Genomic DNA, 19,723 nt, shown 5'->3' on the forward strand with positions numbered 1-19,723 from the left:
CAAAAAGAATGTCACCGTGTGGTTCGAAAAGACAAAAGAGTGTATGAAGAGAGGCTAGCCAAGGAAGCATGAAATTTCAAACCGTTCTTTAGATATGTTAAAGGGAAGCAGCCGGCTAGTGAGGAGGTGGGACCGCAGGACGACTGAGACAGGAAGGGAGTGGTGAAGGAGGAGAAAGAAGTAGCAGAAAGACTTAACGTGTTCTTTTTGTCTGTATTTACAAATGAAGACACATCCAACATACCGGAACCTGAGCAAATCTTCAATGGAGATCAAGCAGAAAAATTAACATCTATGGCAGGCAGGTAGAAAAATAAAAAACTGACAAATCCCAGGGTCCAGACGGAATCCATCCAAGGGTTCTGAAGGAACTAAAAGAGGAGATAGCGGAACTACTGCAGCAAATTTGCAATCTATCCCTGAAAACAGGCATGATCCCGGAGGATTGGAAGAAAACCAACATTACGCCCATCTTTAAAAAGGGATCAAGAGACTACAGACCGGTGAGTCTGACCTCCGTTCCGGGGAAAATGGTGGAAGCACTGATAAAAGACAACATTGATGAACATTTTGAAAGAAACAAACTTCTGATAACTAGCCAACATGGTTTCTGCAAGGGGAGATCGTGCCTAACGAACTTATTGCACTTCTTCAAAGGAATTAACAAACGGATAGACAGTGGAGACCCCATAGATATCATATATCTAGAAGTTCAACGTTGAGAAATGTAAAGTACTACATGTGGGAAGCAGAAACCCAAGGTACAGCTATACGATGGGAGGGACTCAAGAAAGGGACTTGGGGGTAATGGTGGACATGACAATGAAGCCGACGGCACAGTGCGCAGCGGCTGCTAAGAGAGCGTATAGAATGCTAGGTATAATCAAGAAGGATATTACTACCAGAACGAAAGAAGTTATCCTGCCGTTGTATCGGGCGATGGTGCGTCTGCATCTGGAGTACTGCGTCCAATATTGGTCGCCGTACCTTAAGAAGGATATGGCGTTACTCGAGAGGGTTCAGAGGAGAGCGACATGTCTGATAAAAGGTATAGAAAACCTTTCATATGCTGAGAGATTGGAGAAACTGGGACTCTTTTCTCTGGAGAAGAGGAGACTTAGAGGGGATATGATAGAGACTTACAAGATCATGAAGGGCATAGAGAGAGTAGAGAGGGACAGATTCTTCAAACTTTCAAAAAATAAGAGAACAAGAGGGCATTCGGAAAAGTTGAAAGGGGACAGATTCAAAACGAATGCTAGGAAGTTTTTCTTTACCCAACGTTTGGACACCTGGAATGCGCTTCCAGAGGGCAGAGTACGGTACTGGGGTTCAAGAAAGGATTGGACAGTTTCCTGCTGGAAAAAGGGATAGAGGGGTAAAGATAGAAGATTACTGACAGGTCCTGGACCTGTTGGGCCACCGTGTGAGCGGACTGCTGGGCACAATGGACCTCAGGTCTGACCCAGCGGAGGCATTGCTTATGTTCTTATCTTATATCCCGCGGAATCCTTGCAAATCGGAGTTCTAGGTGGGTTATATGCAGCATTTTGCTATATAGAGTTATACTGTACATGCTACATGAAGGGCCATTTTTTTTATCAGCAAAATAGTAGTAAAAAGACCAAATATAAGTATAAATACAGTGAATGAGGTAAACTCAAAATCAGCATATTGAAATGTAATAGTAGGACTACCATGAAACAATTTAAAAAATATACTTGCTAACAGCACTGAAATTCATATGAGAGATGTAATACAATGTCAGCATAATATCTATGAAACACCTAATAAGCACACATCAGAACATTAAAATAACATACATATGATGCTAATGCTTTTCTACCATATAGCTTATCATATAGCTGAGGGGACAAGATGGGTGTTAGAATCCATTGGGGTAAACTCAACGCAAGTTGTTTAAACAGTTAAACAAAATCTAAGGAAATGATTTAGTTGCAGTGTGTAGCAAGCTAGTCCTGATGCAGAATGAGTATATAGTCAATCCCCCTTATGTGTTAAAGGCTTGGGTAAAAGGACATGCTTTCACCTGCTTCCCAAAGACCACAACCAAAGTTTTGTTTTTAGTTCTGGAAGTAGTATCTCCAAAAGTGCTTCTAAAATATATTCAGATACTTATGCATGAGAAGCAAACTTTTTCCCAATGGGAAAGAAATTCTGTAATTAAAGATCCTAACATGAGGTTCAGAGAAGCTAGACTTAGCAGTAACATTAGGAAATACTTCTTCATGATAAGGGCAATGAATGCAGGGAATAGCCTTCCAGTGGGGGATGGACACAAAAATATTTAACAAAATTGAAAAAAATGTTTGAGATTAGCATAGGGCAGTGCTGCTTAATGCAGTCCTTGGGGTACACCCACCCAGTCAGGTTTTCAGGATATCCACAATGTATATGCATGAGGTTGATTTGCATGCACTGCTTTATTGATATGTAAATCTATGTTACTTGGAATCCCTGAAATAATGGATACTCAATAATGAAGGAGTAGAGGGAGAGGCAAAGACCAGCTTGGGCCCATTGTAATGCAACAAATTCAGTTGGACTTACTTAGATGGTCCTTACCTGTGATTGCATTCTCACTATTAGGCAGAACTGTTTAGTTCAGTAGGATTATGAAATGTAGCTCCACTTTTGATTCCGACTTCCCCATTCTAAGACTTAGCTATTGATTTTCTTCCATTACTGCTAGTTCCTGAGCAGTAGTTGAATGAAGCAAATAGTATACTGCCTCTTTTGTTTTTGTTTGTTTACATTTCTTCATAGCTAAAGGACTAAGTGTTCTATTTTTTGCATTGCCAAGATTTTTATTTTAGTGCAAGAATAGCTTACAAGGACCATTTTTCAAAATGTCTTACGTAAAAATAATCTGCACATTTTTTTCATTACAGGCATTCGACCTCCAATAATGAATGGGCCCATGCACCCGCGTCCTTTGGTAGCATTGTTGGATGGCAGGGATTGCACAGTAGAAATGCCTATTTTGAAGGATGTAGCTACTGTGGCGTTTTGTGATGCTCAGTCCACACAGGAAATTCATGAAAAGGTAAAGCCTGTTTCCTTGTCATCAGCAACAAATGAATCCAGAAACTTGTGGTTTATGACCATTTGCCAGCAGGTGGAGATAGAGAGCATTAAACTGAGCTCTGTTACACAGGATGTCATGCTCCTTGGGTCAGCCAGTATTCTCTTTCTCCAGCAGCTGATGGATGGTCTCACAGAAATATTCATGAAAAGGTAAAAACCTGTTTGTCCTCTCTTCACATTTTGTAGCAGTCATAGCACTCTGTCTGCTGTAAAGATACAAATTAATTTTAGCCATGTTTATTGCATAAGGATCTGCTTTGCAAATGGTATAATGCTGACAGGGCAAATATGAGCTTTTTATAACTAGATGCTGAAAGTTCAAGAAAGTGCCTACTCTAAAGCTAGTATAGAAAGGCAGCATAAGTACCCAGGACCAGTTCCATTAGGGACAAATTAAAAAGCTCAAATATATATCTGCTTCGAAGATGATGTAGTTTCTGAACTCTAGATTAGTCTGTTTATTTTATAGACTAATTGCAATGGTGTCTCCTTTTCATCCAGAATATACCCTTGGGAACACCTGTGTACAGTTCAAGTAAAAGTACTATGATGTTATAACTGACCTTTTTTCACATATAAAATTGGCTTTACACTTTGAAGAACTTTTGTAAATTAATCCCTGTATGGGTAGTAATAACTTCAGAGGGAAGGATATTCAAGTTTCTTGGCTGTATATGAAAGAAGATCTGATAAGTAGTGGCAGTGCATTTGTGAAAATTATTACCTTTCTTAGCATCAGCTCCATTGTTCTGAATCAATAAGAACATAATAGCGTTACTGGGTCAGACCATTGGCCCTTCTAGCCCAGTATCCCGTTTTCACAGTGGCCAATACAAATCACAATTATCTGGCAAAAACCCAAATAGTAACAACATTCCATGCTACTGATCCAGGACAGGCAGTGACTTTTCCCTTGTCTGTCTCCATAGCAGACTATGAACTTTTTCCTCCATGAGCTTATCCAAACCTTTTTTAAAGCCAGCTATGTTAACCATTCTTACCACATCCTCTGTCAATTCATTTCAGAGCTTAACTGTTTTCTGAGTGAAAAAAATATTTCCTCCTATTGGTTTTAAAACTACGAGTATTTCCCTGTAATTTTATCAAGTGTCCTCTAGTCTTTGTAATTTTTGATTGAGTAAAATTCGATTCACTTGTACTCGTTCTACAAAGTGTGATATCCCTTCCTGCCAGCAAGCAGAGGTAGAGAAAACTGAATTCTGCCAGTGACATCCCCCAGCATAAACTACAATGCACCCTTGGAACAATCCAGTATTTTTTTCCTATCTTCAGTAGGTGGTAGGTCATGCTGACAATGAGCTCCTTGCTCTACTGGCCATAAAACTATATATACAGGCAGGCAGTCCCTGGGTTAAGAGCAAGTTATGTTTTTAAATCTGTTCTAAAGCTAGATTTGCATGTAACTTGGAACACGTAAGAATTCTGTGTTTATTTGTGTATATATGTTCAGTCAATTCATATTAGACAATTTGGAAAAGGCATATAAAGACAGCACTAATATATAAGGGCAGTATGATGAGTTCCATCCCCTTAATTATTTTGGTCACCCTTCTTTGAGCCTTTTCTAATTCTACTATATGAAATGGAAAGAGGAGAGGGCAAGGAGGTGGTGAGGAGAGCATATGTGGGTAGCTGGTGTCAGGTGCTGGCTGTTTGGGTTGTGTTTCCAGAATTAACATTGGAAGGAGTTAATGGAGAAGAATTTGCAGAAGTTGAAATAGAAAAGTATAAGGCTCTGGTTGATGAACAACCAAATTAAAATTCTTGCACGAGAAGTCAACCAAAATGCACCATATATAGTGGAAGAAAGAGAAATTGTGTCCAGAAGAGCTGGAAGAAAATACAGATTTTGAAGATAAAACAAAATGAGCTTTCTGTATGTTGAAAGAAAACGAAGAATGCCCTGATAATATAGAGAAGGAGATAGAGCCAAAGAAGTAGATACAGACATGCCTTAAAAAAATTAGACACTTAAACTGGTTGCAAATGCTTAGTCTGGTTAACAAACAACTATCACAAAAATATAACCAGACCTATAAAGTTCAAAATAAACCTTATGAGTGAATCGTATCACCATCCATTCATTCAAGATTAATAGAAATTGTGAATCAATGAGCCTTCAGAAGCAGCACTCCAACGTGTATCAACACGAAGATAATATGGAGCTTTGACATTGCCATGCTTCTTCATCGGCCCACAGTTATCTCCATTTCCTATTTATAAATGTTTTAAATTATGCTTTACATTACATTATATTAGAGATTTCTATTCCGCCATTACCTTGCGGTTCAAGGCGGATTACAAAAGAGATAAAAAACGGAGGGTTACAATGGAAGAACATTTGTCCTTTCTAGAGAGGTAAAGAGTAGGTTATGTAGTTTTTGTGTGGCGGGAAGAGGTAGGGGGGAAGGACGGTAAGTTTGAAGTTAGGGCTGTTTCAGGAATTTCTTGAAGAATGTAGTTTTTATTTCTTTTCTGAAGTTATGGCTGTTTCAGGAATTTCTTGAAGAGTATAGTTTTTATTTCTTTTCTGAATGTCTTGTAGTCTGGTGTCATTATCAGTAGATTGGAGATTTGGTTATCTAGTTTAGCTGCTTGAGTGGCCAGGAGGCCATCGTATAGTTTTTTCTGTTTTACTTCTTTGATCGAGGGGTGTGTGAATGGGGTGTGTGTTTTTATATGTCTGATTGAGGTGGTTTGGATGAGGCGGTTGTTCAGGTAGGTTGGGCTGTCTCCGTTTAAGGCTTTAAATAGTATTCTTTCTTGGATTGGTAGCCAATGTGAGTTGATGTATGCTTCTGTAATATGGTCGTGTTTTCTCAATGAGTAGATGAGTCTCAGAGCTGTATTTTGGATTGTTTGTAGTTGTTTAGTCATTGTAGCAGGGCAGGGGAGGTAGAGGATGTTGCAGTAATCTAATAGACTTAGGATTAGGGATTGTACTATAAGCTGGAATTGTGTTTTTTCGAAAAATTTCCTGACTTGTCTTAGGTTTCTCATCACTGCAAAGGATTTCTGTATTGTTTTATTTATTTGCGGTTGCATGGTGCAGCATCGGTCTATAGTCATTCCTAGTAGTTTTATGGTAGTTTGAATGGGATAGTTGATTGTGTTAATTTCTACATTGGTTATGGTTGGTACTTTGTCATTTTCGAGGAGGATGAATTTAGTTTTGTCTGTGTTGAGTTTCAGTTTGTGATCTTTCATCCAGGTTGCTACTGTTTCTAGTGTTCGGTGTAGTGTGTTTGTCATGGCGGTCTTTGGTTGATCAAAAGGTATGAGAATGGTAATATCATCTGCATAACTGTAGGTGGTGATGCCTAGATTATCTAGGAATGTTCCGAGAGATGCAGTATATAGGTTGAAGAGAGTAGGGGATAGCGGGGATCCTTGTGGTACGCTGCAAGGGTTAGACCAAGGTTCAGATTTTTCTTTATCTGATTTTACTCTGTATGTTCTGGATTTTAGGAAGCCTTCAAACCAAGAGTATACTTTATCTGAGATGCCTATTGCATCCAAAATTTGCAGTAGGATGTTATGGTTTACCAGGTCAAATGCTGCAGTAAGGTCTAGTTGTATGAGAAGCATTTTTTTTCCTGTGCTGAGGTGTTGTCTGGCTGTATCAATGAGGGAGCCTAGTAATGTCTCTGTTCTGAAGTTGGATCTGAAGCCAGATTGCGTGGGGTGAAGTATATTATGGTCATCTAGATAGTTGGAGAGGTGTTTGGCTACTAGTCCTTCTGTCAGTTTGACACATAGAGGTATTGAGGCAATGGGTCTGTAGTTGGATGGTTGGTATGTTGGTCCTTTTGGATCTTTTTGGATTGGGGTGAAGATGATTTCACTGAAGTCAGTTGGAAAAGGCCGTCAGTGAGCATGGTTTGTATCCATTGCAGAAGTAGAGTACAGAATTTTGTGCTGGAGGTTGTAAGGAGATATGAAGGGCAGTGGTTAAGGTCACAGGATGCGTGGCTGTACTTTTTGTAGAATTTATTGAATTCAGACCATTGTATGTTGGGGAATTGAGACTATGTTCTGTCAGCTGCAGCTGATTCTTTATCTGTGGAAAGAATTGTGAGTTCGTTTAGGTGGGATGGGGTACAATTGAGGGTGGCTCTGGCATTTGTAATTTTGTTTCTTGAAGTGTTCTGCTAAGAGGGTGGCTGAGGGGGGTGGGGTATTGTTAGTGGTCATGTAGGATTTAGTGTCTGTTAGGTCTTTTAATATTTGGAATAGTTTTTTGGTATCTTGGGTTTCTGTGCCTATTAGATTAGTGTAATGTGATATTCTCTTGTCCTTTAGTAGTATTTTGTATTGTTTGTTAGTTTTTTTCCATGCGGTTTTCGTGTGATCTAGATTATTTTTTCTCCATTTTCTTTCTAGTCGTCTGCATTGTCTTTTAAATAGGAGTAGTTCATTGTCAAACCATTGATCTGATCTTCTGCTGATTCTAGTTTTGGTTTATAGTGGGGCTAGTTCATCAAGGATGTTGGTAGTCAGATTGTTCCACTGTGAGATGAAGTCCTTGGGATCACAGTCCTGGATTGTTTCATCTATTTTTGTCCAGAATTTGGGAGGATCGATGTGTTTGCGTGAGGTGTAAATTAGTTTTTGGGGTTTAGGTGTGGTTTCGTTCTTGGTCCAGTTGATGTTGAATGTGTATGTGTAGTGGTCTGACCAGAGGGATGGGGACCAGGTTCCATTAGGTGTTTGAATTTCTGGGGAGGATGGTTGATGGGTCATGAAGGCTGCAATGTCAAGTTGGTGTCCTTTTTCATGCGTGGTTTGTGGGTTTAGGATTTGGAAGGATAAGGCATTGAGAAATGATAGACAGTTTTCTGCTGGTTTGGATGCTTGGTCTTCAAGGTGTATGTTTAGGTCTCCTAGGATGAGGTTGTATTCTGCTGTTAAAGAGTTTTGGTATATGAAGTTTTCAAATTCAGGTCTTACTCTGGTCCAGTTTCCTGGTGTTATGTAGCAGAGCATGCAGTTTAGTGAGTTTTTTTAGAGTGGTGCTTGAGAGATGGCAGGCATGGAAGACCATTTGTGGGGTGGATGTTTTTTCAAGTATATTTAGGGTTAGGGAGTCCTTGATTAAGATTGCTAGTCCTCCTCCTCTTTTTTTCTCTCTGTAGGTCACTATTATTTTGTATCCCTGAGGGCAAACTTCTGTTATTCTAGGATCTGCGTCTGAGATTAACCAGGTTTCTGTGAGGAAAAGGCAGTCTAGGTTTTTGGTTTTTATCCAGTTTTTTATGTGTTCTGTTTTAGGTCCTAAGGCTCTGATGTTTAAGTAGGCACATGTTAGAGTGGTGATATCTGTTTGGAAATTGTGAGTCGTTTCAGGGTAGATGAGTGTTTTAGGAGGAGGTTGAGGTTTTGTCTTGGGAAGTGGTCTTCTCCAGGCTAAGGTGATGGGATGTTGAGTGCTGGTTTGGTGGTTTGAACTTCTAACTATTGGGGTTCTCCTGTTGTGGTGTTGGATTTTGTTTGCAGTGGAGCATGTGGGGTGGTGCTGGTAAGTTGTTTGCTACTGCTTTCCAACTGGTAATGAGGAGGATTATCAGTAGGGTGGCCAGGGTGTGTGTTTGTGGGATTAGCTTCATTTTGGAGGGGGGGCGGGTAGTGGGGACTACTAGTTGGCTGTGAGAAAGTTGTTCTTCTTGTGTTGTACCTGGATGGGTAGGAGTAAGAATTATTTTAGTGTAGATGCTGTACAGAGCCTTGGTGGTGTGTGAGTATATGTTGGGAGTGTTATCCATCTGAGAACAAATGACCTGGCCAACAACTCCACACTTGCAGCACAGAAAGCTTTTCGGGAGCTTGGTGTGGGCGTGAAACCTTTTGTAAAGACTTTAGCTTTTTCTGAAATACTGCCTGCATATGGAAAAGGAGAGCAAAGAGTGAAAAACACAGAGGACTTTAATAGATGGCTCAGAGCCTGGTGTCATCAAGAAGGCTTTAGGTACATAGGAGGATGGGGAAATACATGGAAGGACAAGAAGTTATATTGCACTGATGGGCTACATATTACTACAGCAGGAAAAAGAAACCTTGCAGAGAAATTTAGACAATATTTTTCTAGGCATTTAAACTAGAAGGTGGGGGTGGTGTATGTACGAAGGACAATTATAGAGACCACCCCCGGCAAAAGAAAAGATGTGATAGTAGTAAAGGCTGCAATATCAGCAACTCATTTCTTAGTATTGCAACGGAAAGTGAAACGACACAAAAATCCATACGAAAAAGGAGATTATCGCTGAAAAATAGCTGGAAAGCGATGACCACAAATGCTCGCAGTCTAAGCAACAAAGTTCATGATCTGCAAGCCCTGATATTAGAGGCAGATCTAAATATTGTTGCTTTCACAGAGACATGGTTCAGTGAATCACATGGATGGGATGCAAACATACCGGGATATAATCTTTTTAGGAAGGACAGAGATGGTCATAAAGGTGGAGGAGTAGCTCTCTATGTAAAGATCAATATCCAAGCGACCGAAATGCAAGGGACCTGGGGAGAGGAAGAAGCGATATGGATTGCTCTGAAAAGAGAAGATGGAACTTCTATCTGCGTGGGTGTAGTCTACAGACCTCCGACTCAATCGCAGCAAATTGATAAGGATCTGATTGTGGATATCCAAAAGTTTGGAAGGAAAGAGGAGGTTCTGCTGTTGGGAGATTTCAACCTGCCGGATGCGAACTGGAATGTTCCGTCTGCGGAATCGGAAAGAAGTAGGGAGATTGTGGATGCCTTTCAAGAGGCTTTGCTCAGACAAATGCTGACGGAACCCACAAGGGAAAAAGCGATATTGGATCTGGTCCTCACAAATGGAGAGAGTATCTCTAATGTTCGAGTAGGTGCTCACCTGGGTAGTAGCGATCATCAAACGGTTTGGTTTGATATAACGGCTAAAGTGGAGAGCGGCCGCACGATACTTAAAGTCCTAGATTTCAAACGTACGGACTTTAATGCAATGGGAAAGTACCTGAAGAATGAGCTGTTAGGATGGGAGGACATAAGAGAAGTGGAAAGACAGTGGTCTAAGCTGAAAGGAGCGATAAAAATGGCTACGGACCTTTATGTGAAGAAAATCAATAAAAACAAGAGAAAAAGGAAGCCGATATGGTTCTCCAACCTAGTGGTTGAGAAAATAAAGGCGAAAGAGTTGGCGTTCATGAAATATAAAAAAACCCAAGAAGAGGAGAGCAGAAAGGACTATAGGGTGAAACTGAAAGAAGCCAAGAGAGAGATACGTTTGGCGAAGGCACAGGCGGAAGAACAAATGGCTAAAAATGTAAAAAAGGGAGATAAAAATTTTTTCAGATATATTAGTGAAAGGAGGAAGATAAAAAATGGAATTGCTAGGCTAAAAGATGCTGGGAACAAATATGTGGAGAGTGATGAGGAGAAAGCAAATGTGCTAAACAAATACTTCTGTTCTGTGTTCACAGAAGAAAATCCTGGAGAAGGACCGAGATTATCTGGCAAAGTTACACGAGAAAATGGAGTAGATTCTGCGCCGTTCACGGAGGAGGGTGTTTATGAGCAACTTGAAAAACTGAAGGTGGACAAAGCGATGGGACCAGACGGGATCCATCCCAGGATACTAAGGGAGCTCAGAGAGGTTCTGGCGAGTCCTATTAAAGACTTGTTCAACAAATCTCTGGAGACGGGAGTGATTCCTGGGGATTGGAGGAGAGCGGATGTGGTCCCTATTCATAAAAGTGGTCACAGGGATGAAGCAGGAAACTACAGGCCGGTGAGCCTCACTTCAGTTGTTGGAAAAATAATGGAAGTGTTGCTGAAAGAAAGGATAGTGTATTTCCTTGAATCCAATGGGTTACAGGCAACATGGCTTTACAAAAGGTAAATCGTGCCAAACGAACCTGATTGAATTTTTTGATTGGGTGACCAGAGAGCTGGATCGAGGACATATGCTAGATGTAATTTACTTGGATTTCAGCAAAGCCTTTGATACAGTTCCTCATAGGAGGCTGTTGAACAAACTTGAAGGGCTGAAATTAGGACCCAAAGTGGTGAACTGGGTCAGAAACTGGCTGTCGGACAGACGCCAAAGGGTGGTGGTTAATGGAAGTCGCTCGAAGGAAGGAAAGGTGACTAGTGGAGTCCCTCAGGGTTCGGTGCTGGGGCCAATCCTGTTCAATATGTATGTAAGTGACATTGCTGAAGGGTTAGAAGGAAAAGTGTGCCTTTTTGCAGATGATACCAAGATTTGTAACAGAGTAGACACCGAAGAGGGAGTGGAGAATATGAAAAAGGATCTGCAAAAGTTAGAGGAATGGTCTAATGCCTGGCAACTAAAATTCAATGCAAAGAAATGCAGAGTAATGCATTTGGAGATTAATAATAGGAAGGAACCGTATATGCTGGGAGGAGAGAAGCTGATATGCACGGACGGGGAGAGGGACCTTGGGGTGATAGTGTCCGAAGATCTAAAGGCGAAAAAACAGTGTGACAAGGCAGTGGCTGCTGCCAGAAGGATTCTGGGCTGTATAAAGAGAGGCGTAGTCAGTAGAAGGAAGAAGGTGTTGATGCCCCTGTACAGGTCATTGGTGAGGCCCCACTTGGAGTATTGTGTTCAGTTTTGGAGACCGTATCTGGCGAAAGACGTAAGAAGACTTGAGGCGGTCCAGAGGAGGGCGACGAAAATGATAGGAAGCTTGCGCCAGAAGACGTATGAGGAGAGACTGGAAGCCCTGAATATATATATCCTAGAGGAAAGGAGAGTCAGTGGAGATATGATTCAGACGTTCAAATACTTAAAGGGTATTAACGTAGAACAAAATCTTTTCCAGAGAAAGGAAAATGGTAAAACCATAGGACATAATTTGAGGTTGAGGGGTGGTAGATTCAGGGGCAATGTTAGGAAATTCTACTTTACGGAGAGGGTAGTGGATGCCTGGAATGCGCTCCCGAGAGAGGTGGTGGAGAGTAAAACTGTGACTGAGTTCAAAGAAGCGTGGGATGAACACAGAAGATTTAGAATCAGAAAATAATATTAAATATTGAACTAGGCCAGTTACTGGGCAGATATGTACGGTCTGTGTCTGTGTATGGCCGTTTGGTGGAGGATAGGCAGGGGAGGGCTTCAATGGCTGGGAGGGTGTAGATGGGCTGGAGTAAGTCTTAACAGAGATTTTGGCAGTTGGAACCCAAGCACAGTACCGGGTAAAGCTTTGGATTCTTGCCCAGAAATAGCTAAGAAGAAAAAAATTTAAAAAAAAAAAAAAATTAAATTGAATCAGGTTGAGCAGACAGGATGAACCATTCGTGTCTTTATCTGCCGTCATCTACTATGTTACTATGTTAAAACTGTGGTTGAGCGTAACAGTTGGGAATGAAAGCTATGATTGAGAGTAGCAGTTGAGCAAAACCTGACGGTGCAAAGTCGAGACAACTTATCTTTAATGTCCAACTTCATCCAAAGGTTTAACTTATGCTTCAATAGCACCACCACCGACATGCATGTTTCGTATGCTGGTCACTACTTTAGGGTGCAGTCATCTATCGATAAAAAATATGCTATTACCGAAATGCTAATCTTGAATGAACAGATAGTGATACTATTCATTGATAAGATTTATTTTAAATTTTATAGGTCTGATTATAGTTTTGTGATAGTTAAAAAATTAGACAGCATTTAAGAGTAAAGAAAGAGGAAGATAACAATTTGTCATGAAAGTAGTATCACCTGGAGCATTTGGAAAGGCCATTGTCTGTTCTTACCTTCTCTATGGCCCTCTCAAAGAGGAGATGGTTGACCAGCAGGTGCATCTCTGTTACTTCCCTCCCCATGGCCTCCAGTGGCTGACCGGCAGGAGCATTGATTATAAACAGGATGCCCGAGGTTGGCTCCATTGGGTCCTTTCCTCTGCCATGTCTGCCTAAAGGAAATGACATCATAGGAAGTAGACGCGGCAGAGGAAAAAACTCAGTGGGGCCAACCTCGGACATTCTGTTTACAGCACTGCTCCTACCGGTTAGCCGCTGAAGTCCATAGGGAAGGGAGGAACGGAGATGCCAGACTGTGTTTGTAAGTATGAGTCCAATGTAAGTTGGATGTTCGTAACATGGGAACCGCCTGTACAGTAGAGTTTTGGGGAAAGTCTGTAAATATACGAAGTATGATGACTTTTTCAAGGAAAAAACTATTATGCCAATGAAGTTTCAACATAAATGATCACTTCAAACTGAAAAGAAAATAGACTATAAAAATGTATCTATTTAAGGATACATATGAGACTTAGGGCTCCTTTTATCAAGGTGTGCTACGGGGGTTAGCACGTCGGACATTTCATCACGCACTAACCCCCATGGCAAGCCAAAATACTAATGCCTCCGTCAATGGAGGCGTTAGCGATTAGCGTGGCAGGCAGTTTAACGTGCAGTATTCCGCGTATTGAACCCCTACCGCGCCTTGATAAAAGGACCCCTTAGGCCAGGGGTGCCCACACTTTTTGGGCTTGCGAGCCTAACAAGATAAATTCCTGGTATATGATATGACAACTTCTTGTGCAGACAGCATACAATTTCTTACGGATGGGTTAAACACCTCAACTTGTAAGCTGCATGCAGAAAACATCAATCATTTTCTTCTCTTTGCTCGTTTTATCTCTGGGTAGTGCCCCCCTCTCCTCAATTTTAATTCTGCAAGCGAGTTGAGAAGATGTCTTTTTATCTGCTCTGCAATAGATTTTTTAAAAATTTATTTTGAGTTTTAAATACAGTGTTTTTGAGGCTTTCCTGTGCTAGGAGGTTCCCAGTAGTCCTGGGATACCTTTACCAGGGAGAAGGGTCTGACGTCGGGGTCTGCAGCCAGGAGGGCCATACTTTTAAAAGAGTACCTGCCTGGCTTGCCTGTTTTAACACTTGGGAGCTCAGGATTAGGTCAACTGGGAGCAGTGCTTGAGTGCAGGCTGATTTGACCCTGTGACTAACTGGGAGGCTTGACAGAGGTTGGCTGCGTTTCTCCCCAATCCATCCCAAAGAATTATGTGGGAATGTGAGGGATCGAGGGTTTCAGGTTTTGAACCTGAATAAAAGACAGCCCGAAGAGACACAGGCTGCTGGAGCTACCCTTGCTTGTCTGAGGCAGAAATTCCTTTCCAATTTTCAGCTGCAGTGAGAAACTGATGCAGGCACAAAACATGGCAGTTCTGTGACTACAGCTCATTACTGTCTATGGAAAAAACAGGGTGGGTCTGATTTAGACAGAATTAAAGATTTCTGGGGGTGTCCCAAGGGACCCCACCTCCAAAATCTTCTTTTCAGTGTTTTTATTTATTTAAAAATTTTTTATACTGTCTGAATCCTAGGCGGTTTACAATATATCCACATACATAATACTTAAAAATAGTAGCCAAAACACTGCCACAGCAGCCATCTTGGATGTCCCAATTTTATTTTAAATCTCCTTCTTCAGTTTACTTCGTTTATGGTGGAAACCAATTATTATGGACTCCTCAGGTAGTTTAAACCCCATATCAAGCCAGCTTTGCGCTGGATGGGTAGCTAAGGAGTGTCCTTGTCCTGTGTGCTGCGAGAGTCATGGGCTTAGTACCTTCTACATTACATTACATTAGTGTCTTTTATTCTGCCAATACCTTGCGGTTCTAGGGGGATTACAAAAGAGGTGATTTGGACTAGAGAATGACACGGTGAAAAAATTGGTCCCCGTCACCGCCCCGTCCCCGTCTCACCATCCCCGTCACCGCCCCGTCCCCGTCTCACCATCCCCGTCACCGCCCCGTCCCCGTCTCACCATCCTCTTCACCGCCCCGTCACCGCCACTGCCACCCCATTCACCGCCCCGTCACCGCCACTGCAATCCCATTCACTTTTCTTTATTTACGTATAAAGGAAACATACTTTAAAACTTAGTTAAATATTAGTTAATAACTATACAAAAACAAAATACGCAGAGAAAAAATTAATTAATATAAATTCTCAAAACTGACACATTTTGATCACTAAATTTAAAATAGTTATTTTTCATACAGTTTTTCAATCACTAATCTTCCACCACCCCTGGGGCTAGCAATGCAAAAACAAACATGACATGTACTTTAAATGCTTATAATGTTAGCCTATATGGTAAGTAGACGCAGCCGCTGTACCTAATCGCGGCAAAGATCTCCCTGCCGTGATTAGCATAGTGACCGCGGCTACGGCTGCAAGTCTCCCCTCCCCCCAGCGATCACGGCAGGAGGGCACCCAACCCCTCCTGTAGACCCCCCCAACGGCCCTCCCGACAATCGCAGCAGAAGGGTACCCAACCCCTCCTGCCGGTCCTCCCAATGGCCTCCCCTAAGATCGCCGGCAGGAGGGTACCCAACCCCTCCTGCTGGACCCCCCCCCAACGAACCCTCCCACCCCGGAACCCCCTTAGTCTTACTTTCCAAGTTGGACCGTCCAAATGAGGCGGGCCCGCCCCTACCCTGCCCAACCCACAGGATCCTAGGGCCTGATTGGTCTAGGCACCTAAAGCCACTCCCGCTATAGGAGGGGCCTTAGGTGCTTGGGCCAATCAGGCCCTAGGATCCTGTGGGTTAGGCAGGGGAGGGGAGGGGCGGGCCCGCCTCATTTGGACGGAGGCAGGCCTGCTGGCCAGACGAGCGAGGAGCTGTCCGGTCCAACTTGGAAAGTAAGACTAAGGGTGGTGTTTCGGGATGGCGGGGTTTGTTGGGGGAGGGACCGGCAGGAGGGGTTGGGCACCCTCCTATTGGCGATATAGGGGGCCGTTGGGGGTGCCGGCAGGAGGGGTTGGGCACCCTCCTACCAGTGAGGGCGATCGTCGGGGGGGGGGGGGGGCGGGTTCTATTGGCAGGAAGGGTTGATCTGACAAATGAGGAGCACGGTGAAAACACAGGTAAATTGCGGTTCCTAGAGGGGGGGACATTGGCCTGCGGGGACAAATCTATTCACTGTTTTTGCGGTCGGTGAAAGGATTTGTCCCCGCGTCTGCGGCGATTTGCTAATGAGGTCACCATAACCCGCAGCCAAACCGCAGCCACGCAGCGGTTCGCTGCGGGGATCGCTCCCCGTGTCATTCTCTAATTTGGACATACCAAGTAAAATTACAAGATAGATTATTAGATGAAGCATTAGGATCTGGGGATAGATTGAAAAGGTCAGTTAGATCATTTGTTAGATTTGACGAATTTCCTGAATAACATGGTTTTTAATTCTTTCTTGAAGGTTTGGTAGTCGGGTGTTGTGATCAGCAGATTGGAGAGGTGGTGGTCTCGTTTCGCTGCTTGGATGGCAAGTAGGCCGTCGTACATTTTCTTGTGTTGTATGCCTTTGATTGTGGGGGTGAAAAAAGGGTGCCTGTGTTCTCCTAGGTCTGGATGTGTTGTTCCGGGTCAAGCGATCATTCAGGGAGGTTGGTCCATCTCCATTTAGGGCTTTGAATACTATGTAGTAGAATTTGAAAAGTATACGTGCTTGTACTGGAAGCCAGTATGTCTAGATATGTGGCGGTAATGAGTCATATTTTTTCCAATGAGTATATCAGTCTGAGAGCTGTATTTTGCACTGTTTGTAATTGTTTTATCATGATGGCAGGGCATGCTAGGTATAGTATTTTGCGGTAGTCTAGAAGTCCCAGGGCTAGGGACTGGACCAGGAATCTGAATTGATTTCTTTTGAAGTTTTTTTCGGATTTGTCTTAGGTTGCGCATGACTGTGAAGGATTTCTAGACTGTTTTGTTTATTTGTAGTTGCATGGTACAGCTTTTGTCTATCATCACTCCTAGTAGTTTTAGTTGGGTTGCATGGAGTATGTAATAGAGTTTATTTCTAAGCACATCCTCCATTCCTAAGGCTTGGAAACACTCTTATCATTCATTCTATAGCTAAAAATCCTAAAACATCCATACAAGGCTGTAATAATTTCCAACCTATAGCTAACTTATCATTTTTGGTCAAGATGGCAGAGAAGGTGGTACATAATCAAGTTCTAAGTTTTGTCAAAAAACCCAATATCCTACACCCAAATCAAACTGGATTTTGCCAACATCATTCCACAGAACATTCTTTATTAGGCATGACCACCTCAATTCAATACTTTCTAGATAAACATAAATTGGTAATTCTCATCTCATTGGACCTATAAGCTGCTTTCGATCATCAACTGCTCTTGAAAAGACTATCTTCTGTAGGAATCAAAGAGCAGATTCTAGAATGGTTCCGTTCCTAGTTTACTGATAGAACTTCTATTATAGTATTCAATGGCTCTACTTCAAAAACCTATGCAAACCACTGTGGCATCCCACAGAGTTTGATTCTTTCTCTGTTATTCTTCAACATTTTCCTGGCATCATTCCTGATATTATGGCAATCTATAGGCTTTACTTCTTATGCCTATGCTGACGATATTCAGCTGATCCATCCCATTGATCCTTCAAATATGAACGAAATCCATACCATCAATTTAAAACTAACTAGTATTAAAAACTGGCTTAGAGACAACATGCTGTCTCTAAGCACATCTAAAACTAATTGCCTCTTTCCGTGGAAAGAAGGTTTCCAGTTATCCTCTGCAATCAGCATAGATAACTCTCCAATCAATGAAGTTTTATCATCTAAGATTTTGGGTGTGATCATCGATAGTAAGTGGTCAGAAACTGCTTCCATAAACTTTGAATGATAGGTCCCTTGCTAGCTTCCTGGAGTCCTCTTCTTTAAATATCTTAATACACTCGCTTGTAATCTCTAAAATTGATTATTGCAATTCTCTCTATAAGGAAATATTGCAAAAGGAAATCAGACGGATTCAACTGATTCAAAATACTTCCCTCAAAATCAGTACCAACTCCAAGAAATTTAGAAATTGCCTGCCGCGAAGGTAAGGAGCAGGGAGGAAAGGTGGGGTAGAGAAGAACAGACGCTGAAGGGACCTGGAGAAGGTGGGGAGGAACAGACAATGAATGGACCTAGGGAAGGTGAGCTAGAGAGGAACAGAGGCTGAAGGGAACTGGGGAAGGTGGGGAGGAACAGACAATGAAGGGACCTGGGGAAGGTGAGCTAGAGAGGAACAGATGCTGAAGGGAACTGGGGAAGGTGGGGTACGGAGGAACAGATGCTGAAGGGAACTGGGGAAGTTGGACTAGAGAGGAGCAGACGCTGAAGGGAACTGGGGAAGATGGGCTAGAGAGGAACAGATGCTGAAGGGAACTGGGGAAGATGGGGTGGAGAGGAACAGACGCTGAAGGGAAGGTGGGGTAGAGAGGAACAGACGCTGAAGGGAACTGGGGAAGGTGGGGTGGAGAGGAACAGACGCTGAAGGGAAATGGGGAAGAGAGAAATTGCGGACTATGGGGGGAGTAGAGGGAAGAAGATGGATGGCAGACCAATTGGGTTTGGGGTGGAGGGATAGATGGAAGGGAGAGGCACAGTAATAGAGCATATGGAAGAGACAGAGAAGACAGACAATGGATGGAAGGAAATGAATAAGGAGATGAGGAAAGCAGAAACCAGACAACAAAGGTAGAAAAAATTTTTATATATATATATCCTATATAATAAAAAGCTAGCCGCGCATGCGCACTCAGACCTGCGTGATCTGTCTTCCCTGATCTGTAGGTCCGTGGCCAGAGTGCGTATGCGGCGGACAGATCGGGAAAGCACAGCACAGCCGGCGACTCCTCCCCCCTCCCACCCTCACTCAATGCCCAAACCACCACCTCCTCCTTCTCGTCGACTCACCCGCTTCACCCGCTTTTAAAAATAAAGAGAAAAGCACTACACTGCGCTAACGCTAGCTTTGCTGTCTTCTGTCCACTGCGGCCCGCTCTCTCTGACTACTTCCTGTTTCCGCTAGGGTTGGCCGCGGTGGATAGAAGACACCGAAGCCAACGGCTGTAGCCGCCGATCTCCGTTCCTCAGGGGGGGGGGGGGGAGGTCTGGGAGGAAAGGGTTCGCGGCCACTCAGCGCCCCCACCGAGGAGCTCTGCAACTTTCCGCTGCCCGGGACCTGAGTCATTTGCCGCCCACCCTCTTCCCTTACCGCGGGCCCGACTGGCGATTTAAGCAGCGTGTCAGCAGTCTTCACACGCTGCTTCGGGCCCTTCTAATGCCCTGATTTGCTCCGGACGTGCAAGAGTAAATCAGGGTAGTAGAAGGACCCGAAGCAGTGTGTGAAGAGTGCTGACACGCTGCTTAAATCGCCAGTCGGGCCCGCGGTAAGGGAAGGGGGGGGCGGCAAACGACTCGGCCCCCCGCTTTTGTAGTTGTGACTGTGGGAAGGGAAAGGAGGTAGAGGAAACGCTACAAGAAGAAAGACACAGGGGAAGGTGCACAGGGAACTAACTGGTGTGGGGGGAGGGAAATGGAGGGGGAAGGAATGCTGCTTTGGACAGACAGACAGAGGGAGGAAGGGAGACAGAAAGACAAGAAGAAAGACACAGGGGCAGGTGCACAGGGAACTGGTGTGGGGGGAGGGAAATGGAGGGGGAGGGAATGCTGCTTCTGACAGACAGACAGAGGGAGGAAGGGAGACAGAAAGACAAGAAGAAAGACACAGGGGCAGGTGCACATGGAACTGGTGTGGGGGGAGGGAAATGGAGAG

At 43.2% G+C, this 19,723-nt stretch overlaps 1 protein-coding gene across 22 annotated transcripts in view; it reads left to right on the plus strand.

Annotated features, from left to right (window-relative positions):
- Positions 1 to 19,723, plus strand: part of CTBP1 (C-terminal binding protein 1) — a 646,630-nt gene that overhangs the window by 476,056 nt on the left and 150,851 nt on the right. For all 22 annotated transcript variants that reach the window (XM_033951334.1, XM_033951361.1, XM_033951324.1 and 19 more), the window contains one exon: positions 2,913 to 3,067. In XM_033951334.1, the coding sequence (XP_033807225.1) occupies positions 2,913 to 3,067 (155 nt within the window). The remainder of the gene's footprint in view (positions 1 to 2,912; positions 3,068 to 19,723) is intronic.

The sequence above is a fragment of the Geotrypetes seraphini genome, chromosome 1, assembly GCF_902459505.1.
Source record: "Geotrypetes seraphini chromosome 1, aGeoSer1.1, whole genome shotgun sequence".
NCBI classification, from domain to species: domain Eukaryota; kingdom Metazoa; phylum Chordata; class Amphibia; order Gymnophiona; family Dermophiidae; genus Geotrypetes; species Geotrypetes seraphini.